We start from the raw sequence: 13,804 nt of genomic DNA, 5'->3' as shown, positions 1-13,804 counted from the left end.
AGTATGCATCGACTTCACAGACCTCAACAAGGCGTGCCCTAAAGACTCGTTCCCATTACCACACATAGACATGTTGGTAGACGCCACAGCCGGTCTTGAACTCCTTAGCTTCATGGACACGTACTCGGGATACAACTAGATCTTAATGCACCCAGACGATCAAGAGAAGACAACCTATATGACCAATCTGGGCATATTCTGCTACAAGGTAATGTTGTTCGGATTAAAGAATGCAAGGGTGACTTACTAACGTTTAGTGAACAAAATGTTTGCTGACTTGTTGGGAAAGACGATGGAAGTCTACATCGACGATATGCTCGTTAAATCCTTTATTGCAGAGGACCACATCAATCATTTAAAACAATCATTTGACATTCTCAGAAAATACAACATGAAATTGAATCTGACTAAATGCTCTTTTGGTGTCACTATAGGAAAATTCCTTGGCTACTTGGTTACTCAAATAGGAATTGAAGCCAACCCAACACAAATAGACTAAATCCAATTTTACAAAAATTAAAGTTATTAATTTTAGCTAGACGTATCAAAAACAAGATTGATAAATAGTCCAAGTTTTAAAAAAAAAAAAAGTAATTGATCTAAAATAACCAATTAGTTTTGAACTAAAGTACAAATTGGATTGAATCTAAAATATGAAATCCACACTTAGTGCAAATTGGATTGGTTATGAACAAAATAGTTAACACCCCAAATTTTTTAATTTTTGTTTATTTTAAAAAAATATATATTTATATATATGGGATGAAAATATATTTCCTTTTTTCTTTACAAAATTTTTTATTTAGTTTGTGATGTATCTATATATTTATAGAGTAATATAGTTGCCATAAATAAATTAAATACTTAATATTTACCATATCTAGATCATGGTTAATAGTTATAATAATATTATAGTCACTAAGAATATCAAAATTTGTGATGACAATTTATGTGAAAGGCCAACTGAAGTGAAATCTATAGTCTCTAACTAAAAATTAAAAGCTTTTACTCAAATTCTCAAAAAATAAAGAAAATCTAAGACAGTCAATCACTCTGCTACTTTCATCAAATCATACAAGCCAAAATATGAGGATTAATAGCTATCAACTATGTTGAAGTGAAAAAAATCACAGCTTGTAACATTCAGCTAAAAATCAACCATTAGTAGTCCCACTCCAAAGTAACATTCATGTTAGAGAATTCCATTTTGCGCATACATACAGAACCACAATTACAAACATACAACAGTCTGAAGGAATGTCCAAAAGAACAAATACCAAGGCTTATTCACTGAGCTGATCAGATTCATCTGAAGTCTCATCAGATGTCACATCAGATTCTTCTTCCTCTGCAATCTCATCTTCAGCCACCCTGGGGACTCTGCTGGCAGTAATCTTTGTTAGTGCCGCGGTCTTACTTGCCCTTTCAGAGTACCTGCTTACTGTGCCATTAGCTGTAGGAACAACGGAGGTGGGTGAACTTTCTTCTTCATCAGAAGATGTCTCTTGCTGCCTCACTCGTCTCTTGGCTCGTGTTGGCTTAGTAGACCGAGGAGCTGGTGTTTGCACCAAATCAACTGAACCTGTGGGATCCAAATTGAAGTCTACTTCTAACCTCCCTGCAATATGAACATGTCAGTCAGTACCATATATTTACTCCAAAGCTTGTAACATCTATTTTTCTTGAACAAAATTTGAATCTATTATCGTAATATGGAACCCGACAACCTCAAAGTATTATACAGTTAATTTTTGTGTTCACAGAGTCTACCAAATATAAGATTAGCTTGGTCTTGCAGGAGTTGCTCATCTGGATGTCTATCAACTGCACTAAGATGATCAGTCATCCGTTTTAACTCCTTAACAAGATCCCTCTCTGTTGATACAGATGCCACAAAGGAAGCTAAAAGCCTCCTCATTAACTTAATTGCAACTTGTTCAGATGAGCGGAAATGAAGCAGAACAAGTACTTTACATATAGCTGATATATACGCCCTTTCTGCAGAGGTCTTCTTTTTGGGGAAGTTTGCCACCTAAAATATGTACAAAATAACAAATTATAACAATGAGACAGCGAAGTCATTTCATTCCAACATATATGCATCAGACCTAGGGATGTCAATCGTAATTTGTACATATGTCAACCACTGTGTGGCAATAACCAATCTCCTATATATGACAGCATATAGCATGATGAAATGAAAGATTCATGTAATTAAAAATTCAGACATTATGGACGGTAGAGCAAAAACAATAAAATAAAAGAGTGAATTTTAGCTGTGATAGGTGAAACACCAAAATTATTTTAAAGCGTACATGTGCAAACCATACCTCTATGGCTATGCGTATTGCGAGCCCCTCCTCACCACACTCGAGTAGAGGTTCCACACCATCTCGAACATCTGGGAGATCCCTACTACCATTTACATCCTCTGTTTCATTATCCTTTCTATAAAGAGGAGCCTGCATCAGCTGCAACATAAATCGTGATGCTTGGACAGCACGCTTGCGCATATTAGACACAGCAATGGTAGAAGCTCCAGCACTTCCATCAATGCCTGGCCACATAGAGCGCATGACTGGAACAAAAGCCTTGGATAAATACTTCTGCATTTAGAAAGAACAAATTTTAGGCTGTTAAGATTAAATTTCAGATTATCATATGATTATCCCCAACGTACAATGTTACTAAATTAGTCAAATGTCAGTGAGCTGGAAGGAAATGTGGTAAAGTCATGTATTTGAATTGTGTTCTTTTTTTCCCTTTATTTCTGCATTAAGAAGCTGTCTAGTTCACTGTCAGTTTTTGTTTCTTATTAAGAATATATCAAAATGCAAGATTGTGGACTCTGGAGTACTTACCTTGTGATTAGCTGAGAGGGAAGGGTAATGCTCAAAAAACACAGATAGACACTGTTTCAACCTGGTGAAAGAAAAATGTAACTATTGTAAAGTTTGTCTATAAAAAATAACATTTAAAATTAAATAAACAAAAATTAATAATAATAATCAAAAACTAAAAACTAAATATAAAAAGAAGCACAAGTTTGTCTACCGTTGCAAGTCTTTGGTTTCACTGCTAAAATACAAGCTAATAAGCTTGGTTAACAGCAAGGGATGTAAAGAAGTAGGAATGCTTGGGTAGCTCTCACTCAAAAGAAGAATCTTCGCAAATCCCTCTCCGAGAACAGTCTGAACTGACTCGTTCTCGTCACTTGCTAGAAAATCACCCCAATCATCTTTAACAAGTCCAGCATATAAGAGATCAAGTAGTTTAATATTCAAGCTTCCTTCCTCATCAAAAAATGTTATCGGACTCGATGAAACCTCATTCTCTTGACAGTTTGATAAAAGATCCAGTCCCAAAGCACTATCAACTTCCTCAGGATTATGCCACATCCCAAGATCAATCAATGCCTTACTGGCCATTATGCTAATCGGAGTTGGGCCCTTAACAAATGATAGCCTTAACTGCCTAACTACTTCTTTGCTCGGCTTCTTCTCTAACAACCCAAAAAGTGCAATACACCTGATGGAAATCCTCTGGACATCTAAATGCACATGTTTCGCCTGCAATTCAGAGTCCATACAAAAGTGCCACAAAAAAAGGGAAAAGAACATATTTTGTTTAGTAAAATTGTGAAAGTCTTTCTTGAATGTGTTTTCGCTCAAATTAAATTCAACCCCAGCGTATTTAACTAATTAAGCTTCACATTCAAAAAAAAAAAACAAAACAAAAAGAGATTTCACTAATTGATCCTAAAAGAAATCATAATACAATATTTTAGCATCAATAGTCCGAGGATAATAAATCCAAGACTCACTTGCAAAAAGCTGGACAGAATAGTTTTTGAGATGTTATATAATAATTACCCCAGGAAGCAATATAGATTGCAGTAGTTCAGTCGGTTCAATAGCTTTCCCTTGAATCCAACGCAAGGATTTTGTATTCTCTAAGAGAAGGCCAATCACAGCAAGGGAGTGCATCCACTGCATAAAATTTGCTGTTCGCTCCCTGCAAGGCTGAACTAGCTCTTCTATAACCCTAAGGACAACTTCTTCAAATTCACCACTTGCTGCATGCACCTTCCTTGCCAATCCAGACACTGCATCAGCCCAATCTCTATCTCCTCCAAGATTTATTCCATCTCCGAGAACAACAGTGTTCCCATCATCATCTTTTTCATGGTCAAAAGGCTTGTGCAAGAGTTCCATCACAAATTCACTAGCCACCTTCCTGTTTGTAGAATCAGAAAAATCAAGCATTGCACCAAGCAATACAAGCTGTCGAGATGTAAACCGATAATTTGGTCCTGAAAATATTAGTTCAGGTCAGGATATACAATGTGGACAATTATTCAATTTTCATTTCAACCATAATAAATAGAACAGATGAAAACATACCAGCATTCATATGAGCTTTGACTAGTTCTATGTAGTCAGAGACAGTTGCAGGTAAAATCCTCTCAAGAAGGTCATTATTCTTTGAAGCCTCTTCAGCATACACTGCAGCTTCAGTTCCCATAGTAGAGGCAGCATCTGAACCTTTTGCCTACTCAAGCCCAATAATACAATAATAACCCGAAACAAATTTGACAGTTCCAAGAATGGAGTAAAAAATTAGTAAATAGTCCCTATTATTTATAATACAAATAATATTAGAAGTCATGTTCACCCTTCACACTGAGATATGTCACCCAAAAAATTAAAAATTTCTACCGTCAAAGAATATTTCACTGACACAACTTGCCAATAAGCTAGACAAATAAACCCAAGAGGGCTGGCTCAAATGTCGGGCATATGGTTTGCTCTCACAAGATCTGAGATTTGGGTCCCCCAATATAGCAATCGTTATAGCTTCCTACTCTTCAAATATTGTAGAATTAGGCAAGAAGCCTAATTCAAATATGTATATACACACACATATACTGTTGAATATGAGTTCAAAATTCCATACCTTATTTTGAAGCTATAAGTCCTATTTTAGTTTATCAAATGATGATGATTGTAAAGGTTGCTATATCGTGTATACAACGTGAAAAATCATTTATGTTCACAAATAATATGCAGATAAAAAAATATATAAAATTGGCAATGATTAGTATTAAATTTCTTTTAAAAAAATGCCAGTGTATGAAAGTTCAATTCTGTAACACTAAAGGCAGAAAAGTCTATACATGCATGTTACTGTGAACAGATTTTGTTTGTTCTTTAAGTACTTTATACACTAATGTGATTTGTCTTTATACGTGTCAGTTGTAAAGTAGTATAGGCACCATTAATCAATCTTATTAAATGTTATAAAGGGTGATGGGTGACCCCAAATGAAGTTTGATTAGGCTCGACTGAAATTTGACATTGGATACTACTGTCATGGTATAACTATCATGGTATATCTTCAAATTCAAATTAATTTTAACTATCCAAAGCCTAACAAACAATACTTGCAGGCCTGCCCAGGTGCCTTACTAGTCCACACTAACTATACCTAGTGCCCATAAAAAATTCAAATAGATGAGAAACAATTAAAGCAAAAAAGGAAAGCTTACCTGTGCTTCTCTCTGCAAGTGCCTACATACCATCTTCCAATAAAGAGCATCTTCTGCTTCCATCAATTCAATGTTTGGGGTGGAATCCTCAGCATCTTTCAAACATCAAGAGAAAAGTTATGACAATGGTATAATACAAAACCCCTTAGTGATAAACAATCAAATCAAATGCAAAGAATCATGTTAGATCTTCAATGTCTATAATCATGAGTCTTTCACAGCCTCACTAGATCAAATAGGAAAAATAGTAACGGCTGCTAATCAAAAACTCAGGGAAAGTAAATCAGAGTAACAATGTCTTTAAATTAAGACACTGGAACTTAATATCACTGCACAAATTCTAAGTTATGTGCAAATGTGTACAAGAAGGATCCTATTGGTGATTACAAGATCAAGCTATAGCTTATAAGTAGTGAGAATTCAATACATATTGTATAGAAAAGAACATTTGAGTATTCTTTCAAGTTGTCAATAACAGAGATAACATTCTTTAGAACATTTTTATTCAGTTAGGAACTTTTTCCTTGCCGACAAAGTTAAAGTGTCACAGTTCATAAAATGCAAAAAGACAAAACACCAGAGTCATGCAGCCATTACAAATCCAATCTCCCCTGGAAACCAGCTGCAAAACTTGAGAAGTTTCAAGATGTTGGAGTAAAGATTAAGCAAGACATTTGATAACATAAATTATTCTAGTTAAATATTTTTTTTCTCAGCATGAATGCATTGGATGATTGGTTCAATAAAAATTCTACAATGATATCTTTACTTGGAAAAATGCTTTAGTTTACTAAAATCATGGCAATAATAATTCTCGTGTACTAAAATATTTCTTTATTAATATTCATATTCTCGATTCTTATCCTTCTATATGTAGTTCAGTTGATTTTTCAAATTTTTTCAAATAATAAAAAAAAGACTAACATTCAAAATTATCTTAAATATTGATTATATCCTTGTTCAAATATACCCTTGCTTACGTCTTGAGGCTGTTAAACTAGCTTACATTTTACAAAAGAGTTGTGCTAATGTATAAAACCAAGTGCCAAGCAGAAGTGTTTTCCATATTTTAAAGCAAGAACATCAAAATTTAAACTGACCTTCACCAGTCTCACTGTGTGATAATATGTATTGTTGGATACTTTCAGAATTATGTACTTGAATTAAGCCAGCTTCTAACAATGCCTGCATCACAGACTCGCCAACCAATTCATATGTTTCAACGTCAAGATACTTGAGAAACTGTACAGGGTTTCCATTGCAGCATTTATTAAGCCACTCATCTGTCATCAATCTAAGACACTCCTTTAAAACAGCAGTAGAACGATCTGCAAGTCCTCTCCGAAGAATAACTGTTCTGAGCTTGATGCTACCGAAAAGGACCATAACCATTAAACCACAGGTATTTAATATTACACATGAATCATGATTAATAGTAAAATGTACATTGTTAGTAAAATGAAAAACCTCGCAATATATTAAATTATCAAACCAGAGTGTCCTGCAAAAACCAAGAGGTTGAAAAAATGAAGAATAAAAACTGAATCACGTCATAACTCGAAACTTTACCTGAGGCTTTGAAGAGGAAATTTATCAGCCAGAACATAGTAAGCAGCTTTGCGTACTGATTCACTAACATCCATTGTACATTCAATAATTGCTTGTGAAGTAGCATTGGAAGGAGGTAGAGATAGCAGTATAGTCTTACGCACCTCCTATGAAAAAGCAACATAGAATTGCATATTAGCATGTTGAAAGATGTTTGTAAAACCAATGTAGTAGAGCAAAATTATAAAATATTCATTTCCAAAATTAGAGGAAGTATTAGAAATTGCCAGTTCTAAAAGATATCTCGCAAAAATCAAACTAAAAGAAAGGGTGATGTGTTTTGACAAGGAAACCTGCCTTTTCTATTAGAACAGAGAAATCTCTCAAAAAATCAAATTTTTAAGTAAATGTATTGTGCATCTACATGTAATTACACCATAAAGAAAAACTAATTCATCAGTATGCCAATAATAACATATATCTATTTGAGTCAGTAGGGAGACTCACCGCACTTTGTTCCAGAGGAAGCACCTCTAGAAATAAATCAAGGACATCACTGTTCTCACAATCAATTGCAAATCGAGAGAGAGCCCGAACTGCATAAGTACGAATCACAGGAACCTTGTCCACCACCCGGAGCTTCAAGCATTCTATTACCTCATCCCATAGCTCGCTAGCTACTTCTGCATCATCTGGTAACCTCATGATAATCTGGAAAGAAATAAATCATCAGAAAATAAGTTTTACTATGTTCTTCCAGAATTTGAACTCAAATTTGAAGTGTTTATTAAAAGAAAACAAAATCCCAAAGCTATTTCTTTACCATTTCTTACTAATCAAGAGGGCTAGAATCTCATCAACCACAAATAATCAAAGACCTTAATACCGACACAATCTAGCACATTCTTTGCATTAAAACAAACAGGAAAATTACCTCAGAAAAAATCTGGCAGGCACGGAACCTGGGCGTCTTGTTGGCAGCAGCACTGCCAACGAGGAGGAACCTAAGAAAGCCCTCCAAGAAGGCATCGCACTCTGAATTGTGGTTGGGATCTCTGTAGGTTGCGAAGGCCGAGACAAAGCGGACAACACGCTCGGCGGAGGGCGCTCGCCTCTGGAAGGCGAAGAGGGGAATTAGGGTTTTGGAGAATGGAACGAAGAAGGAAGAGGTTGTCGCCTTAGAACGAAGGGATGAGAGGTCCTTGAGTTTGCGGTTGTGGTTTGCGCTGGAGGCAGAGGCTTCGTCGAGGATTTTGGCGATTTTCTGCGTCAAATGGCTCTCTTCATCAGCCATTTCTCTCTTTCAGTCTCGGTCTTTGGATGATGGATCTACTTCGCGGAGCGGACTATTATTACTTTTGGTATTTTGAATTCGAGCGGGAAGTGCAAGTGGTCCACAAAACCATATAATAATGGAAAAAAATTGCGGAAATTGCAACGTGTCTTTTTTCTTTTTCAATTTTATTTTTATGGGGCAAATCCACAATAATATTTATTAAAGAAATAATATCTATCTATTTACACAATTTTTAATCATGTGTTTTAATTATGGAAAATTACAAATTATATCGTATTTGAGAATTTTTTTTTAAATATATGGTTATATAAATTCATTACAAATTTATGGTGTAATTGTTCTCTCTATCATTTGTCACATAATTATGACTTCTGCTTTAGTCTTCACCCATAAATTAATTCTTCTTTTTGCTTAATCACCCTGATTCCAACGATAGTATAAATGTTTTATTTTTTATTTTTATAATATGCTACTTGTATATATAAATATATATCAACTAAATTTATTTTGTCTTTTTGCTAATATTCTCTATTTTTTTTTTTGTCTTTTGTAGTTTACATTTTTTTTCGTCTATCTGTTTTTTTGTTTTTTTTAATATTTTACTTTTTACTTGATATTTAAATAGGTTAACAAAGCATTATATAGACAAAATAATTATAATATTACTTTAAGAAAACATATAATATTACTATTAAAAATAAACTTATTTTAATTAAGTCGATCAATAAATTAGTAGATATATGTTGACAGATGTTATAAAAATAACAAAGGATAAATAATTAAAAAAAATGATCAAACTAAATAAATTTATGTTTTATTTATTGCTTAAGAATTCAATATCCATGATTACTAAAAAAAATCAATATCTATGAGTTACGGGTCCGTTTGGTAAAATTTTTGCTTTTGAATTTTTTAAACACAAAAATATAAATATAAATTTATTTTTGTTTCTTTATTTTTAAAAAATAAAAATATGTTTGGTAACTATTTTTGTTTTTTTTTTAAAAACAAAAAATAATAAACGCGTTTGATAACTTTTATTTTTATTTTTTGTTTAATAATATAAGGTGTTGATTTGAAGAAGAAAAGAAAAAAAAAAGAAAAATTGAAAACGGTTTAAAAAAAATTTGAAAGTGAAAAAATTCTATTTTTAAAATTTAAAAAAATAATAAATAAAAATAGAGTTACCAAACACATTTTATGTTTGATTTTAAAAATTTTAATTAATTAAATAAAAAACTATTTTTTTAAGTGTAACCAAACAACACCTACATTAGTTATTGGTTTAATAATTATATATTACAATATAGTTAATGATCGTCACAATATTATTATTTTAATATTTTTAAATTAGTATTATAAATCTTTGTTACAATTATGCTAATAAAAATTATATAATATTTTTGTAAATATTACTTACAAAATATATTTTCTAATTATAAAACTAGATTAAGAAACTTTTGTTACAAAAATAAATTTTTTAGTTACAATTTAATCTCTTTTTAAACTAATTTTCTAAATATTAGTTACAAAAATGTAAAAGTTGTTTACCATTTTGCAATAGATGTTTACAAATTTGTAACAAATATTTACAGAGTTATTTACAAATTTGTAATAGATATTCATATATTTTTTATATTTTAATGTGTTTTTGTAGATTTCCCTTAATAAAGTATTTTATAAATAATGAATATCTTAAATTTATATTTTTGAGTTGTATAGTATAAATATGATGGTTCCTGTAATTTTTTAGTACAATATTATAACAATATGAAAAAATATATTATTTTTATGTAAATTTTGGTTACGATTTCTTAACAATAAATTATTTTCGTAAATGTTAGTTACAAAAAATATATTTCTTAGTTATGAAACTAAACTTGTAAACTATTGGTACAAAAATAAAAAATTTAGTTACAAATTTGTTTGTAAGTTTTATTTAAAAAAAAATACAACTCTAAAACTGATTTTTGTAAATATTATTTACAAACATGTAACAGATATTTACAATTTTGCAACAGATATTTACAAGTTTGTAAACGTTGAGCACAAAAAATTGTATTTTCCCACTTTTATTTATAATTTTTCCATTCCGTATTTACGCTTTTGCCCCTCCGTGTTTCTATCCAAAAATTCTGTATTTTTGTAATACATCGTATTTTTCATATTTTTTTCTAACTTTTAGTGTATTTTTGTAAATTTCCCTTTTAATTAGGGATGAACATTTGACTCGAAAAACCCGCCTGACCCGCAACCCGAAAACTCGTTTTTTGGGAAAACCCGTCGAAATCGGGTTAAATCCGACCCGAACCTGACAAAAGTCGGGTCAGGTTCGGGTTTGAAATTTTTTAGCCTCGGGTTCGGGTTCAAACCCGAAATCTGAAAAAAAAAAATGGTCTTTTTGAAAAAAGTGTAAAAAAATGGTATTTTTGCAAAATTTAGCTTTTCGGCCCAAAATCCAATAGGCTCAGCCCACCCCAAAATCAAACCCGAAATCTGAAAAAAAAAAAAATGGTATATTTGAAAAAAAAAGTGTAAAAATGGTATTTTTGCAAAATTTGGCTTTTCAGCCCAACCCAAACCCGAACCCAAGTAAAACCCGAAACCCAAAAAAACCCGAAAATTTCGGATCGGTTTCGATACCATTTTTCTTAACCCGAAACTCGTAAAACCCGAACCCGATGAACCCGAAACCTGAAAATCTGACCCGTGTGCACCCCTAGTTTTAATCCACCTATAATTTAAGAAAGTAACTTTCAAACCTGGTATTTTGTAAAAAAAATTAAAATTAGGATCTCATAAGAGCTTTTGAGTTATATGACCATCTACCAAAGTCATTTTTGCATTCTAACCTCCTTTTGTTTTATTTTCTTATTTATTTATTTTATTACTATTTAAAAGATCAATTTACTAAACTGACATTAAATAAGGTTAAACAAATATATCACCACTACACCCTTTGCGATTCTGCCCTAAATCTCCAAATTTACAAATACTCAGTTTCAAATATTGAACCAAAAGCAACTCGACTGTCCAACCCAAGAAACTCCTCTCTTCTCAACTATTGCCCATTACTGCTACCCATTACCACTGCAACTCTTAATTCCTACTGCCACAGCCTTCTTGTAAGATATATCTTTGATTTTATATTTTCTTTAAGTCATTACATTTTCTTATCAATATTAAATCCTATTATGTTTTCAAAAATTTGAATTTTATTACTCTAAAATATTTCCAAGAACATCATTGTACATGTACATTAGTCCCTAGTTCTATGACGGGTGCTTTATTTTGCTTCGAAATGTTAAGTATAGTATCCAAATGTGTCTTTCAAGTTAGTGGAGTTTGTTATTGAATTAGAGTAGTCTATGAAGTTTATTGTTGAATTAGAATGTTTGAAAATAAGGTTATTGCTTAAGTAATGGGTACATATAATTGGTTATTTTTCATATCTAATATGCATTTCTATTTGTCACTTTGACTCTTAGAAATCTTATTGTCTATTTTTTCTTTCTTTTGACATTAATATAATATAAATAGCATGAAGATGATGATGTTGAAATACTAAAGTGAGCAGTATTTTTTTCAAGCCAAAAAGAAATGAAAGTAAAAAAGAAAAGAATATACTAAAAACAATTATAAGACTAAGATTAGCGTTGAGAAAGAAAACAAATTTAATGAAAGTAAAACTATGAAAATTGATGGTGGAATGTTATGCATAATCATTTAATAAAGTGTCATGTAGTGAGGTATGTCTTATAAAATAATGGGTATCTTTTTATTTTAATTTATTTTACAGTACAGTTGCTTGCATTGATATTTTTTTGTGAGATTGTTGTATTACACTATAAGGCTAGTCCCCATATTTGTCAATATTGGGTTCATTGGATTAAAATGACACTGAATACCGAGTACTCATTTCTTGTATTAAATTTTTGTATAATCTATTACACTTTGTTATAATATTTATTTTTTTATAATCTTAATAATAATGCAAACCATATGTTTGTGAAAATGCATCAATGAACTAACTTTATTAAATTAGATTGGGATTTTCAACTCATATACAATATGTGTTGTTGCTTATGGTTTGATATTTGAAATGAATACTTACATTTAGGGGTGGCAATTTGGGTCACGACACGACACGACACGATTAAGGTAAACACTAACACGACACGTTTAATAATCGTGTCGTGTTCGTGTTTGAGTTTTTGACACGTTTAATAATCGTGTCGTGTTCGTGTTTACCTTAATCGTGTCGTGTCATAATCGTGTTGACCCATTTAATAATCGTGTCGTGTCATAATCGTGTCAGACACGATAACACGAATACTTTACATAGGTTTTATGATTTTTTTTCGTATAGTTATGATTAATCGTGTCATAATCGTGTTATCGTGTTCGTGTCGTGTTGACCAACTTAATAATCGTGTCGTGTTCGTATTTTTGACACGTTTAATAATCGTGTCGTGTTCGTGTTTACCTTAATCGTGTTATGTCATAATCGTGTTGACACGAATCTGACACATTTACACGAATTGCCAACCCTACTTACATTGCATTGGTTAATTGTATTACTTCATTATCTTTTTTTTTTTGTTAAAAAAATCATATTGGATATGTGATGTAGAGTGTACATTTCAGCTTAGTTTGATAATTGATATATTAACAACCTTGTTTTTATTGAAGATTTTAGTCACGGTACATAATCACTTTAAGTCAATTTTCTTAGACCCATATATTTAAATAGATCTTATTATGATGTTCGAATAATGATATTTTTATGTAAATTTGCTTTCTATTAGCATTTTTAGGTGGATCAATTGTCCAATCACCCAAGCTCAACTCTTATACACTTTATTTCCTAGATTCCATGGCACGAATGAAAGTACCAAGCATTAGAGATCCACAACAACCGATTCAATGACGGTTGATTATTCACGAATCTAGTCCGGAGTCGTCGTGCTCAAAATCGTTGGATGCTAGTGTGCCACCAACACCTCTCGCAGGCACAACAACAAATCAATTAGATAATGAGGTAAATGAAGTTGAATACATTTTTTCTATTCTTGTACTTTTTTTTAGAATAGATAATATATTTAATTGAAATAAATTGGCTATAAATTTAGAGCACTAAAGGCATGATTTGAAAAATATTGGTTTAAAATGTAGAACTCAACTAGAATGAGTAGAGCTCAAGTGGTTATGGTCGAGATTTTTAAAAACGCAATGAACTTTCATTTTAGGGCTCGATTAGCATGAGTTGAGATTTCCAAAGTCTAATTGATAGCATAGAGCTCGACCATACATAGTTGAGATTTCCAAAGCCTAATTAAAATTGTAGCATAAAGCCTGACAGGTGTGAGTAGAGCTCGACCAAAGTGGAGATTTCCAAATTCTAATTGAAA

General features: G+C 32.0%; 1 protein-coding gene across 1 annotated transcript; it reads right to left on the bottom strand.

Annotated features, from left to right (window-relative positions):
• Window positions 1-1,118: 1,118 nt before the first annotated feature.
• Window positions 1,119-8,448, bottom strand: LOC133798691 (uncharacterized). The gene is made up of 12 exons (XM_062237130.1): window positions 8,031-8,448; window positions 7,604-7,807; window positions 7,118-7,263; window positions 6,649-6,917; window positions 5,549-5,643; window positions 4,404-4,551; window positions 3,873-4,312; window positions 3,055-3,569; window positions 2,862-2,922; window positions 2,331-2,606; window positions 1,771-2,032; window positions 1,119-1,618 (listed from the first exon to the last, which is right to left on the bottom strand). The coding sequence occupies exons 1-12, from the start codon at window positions 8,388-8,390 to the stop codon at window positions 1,284-1,286; spliced, it is 3,111 nt and encodes a 1,036-aa protein (XP_062093114.1). The 5' UTR covers window positions 8,391-8,448; the 3' UTR covers window positions 1,119-1,283.
• Between the last annotated feature and the right edge of the window lie 5,356 nt (window positions 8,449-13,804).

The sequence above is a fragment of the Humulus lupulus genome, chromosome 1 (genome assembly GCF_963169125.1).
Source record: "Humulus lupulus chromosome 1, drHumLupu1.1, whole genome shotgun sequence".
Classification (NCBI taxonomy): Eukaryota; Viridiplantae; Streptophyta; class Magnoliopsida; order Rosales; family Cannabaceae; genus Humulus; species Humulus lupulus.
Note: the sequence above shows the minus strand (reverse complement) of the source record. Positions and strands in the feature narration are given on the sequence as shown.

Excerpts from the sequence above, each read along its gene's own strand:
- LOC133798691 (XM_062237130.1), bottom strand. The coding sequence starts at position 8,390 with ATGGCTGATGAAGAGAGCCATTTGACGCAGAAAATCGCCAAAATCCTC. Across the intron at positions 5,644-6,648 it reads ACACAGTGAGACTGGTGAAG|ATGCTGAGGATTCCACCCCA; the intron begins GTCAGTTTAAAT and ends GATGTTTGAAAG. Across the intron at positions 1,619-1,770 it reads CCAAGCTAATCTTATATTTG|GGAGGTTAGAAGTAGACTTC; the intron begins GTAGACTCTGTG and ends TTCATATTGCAG.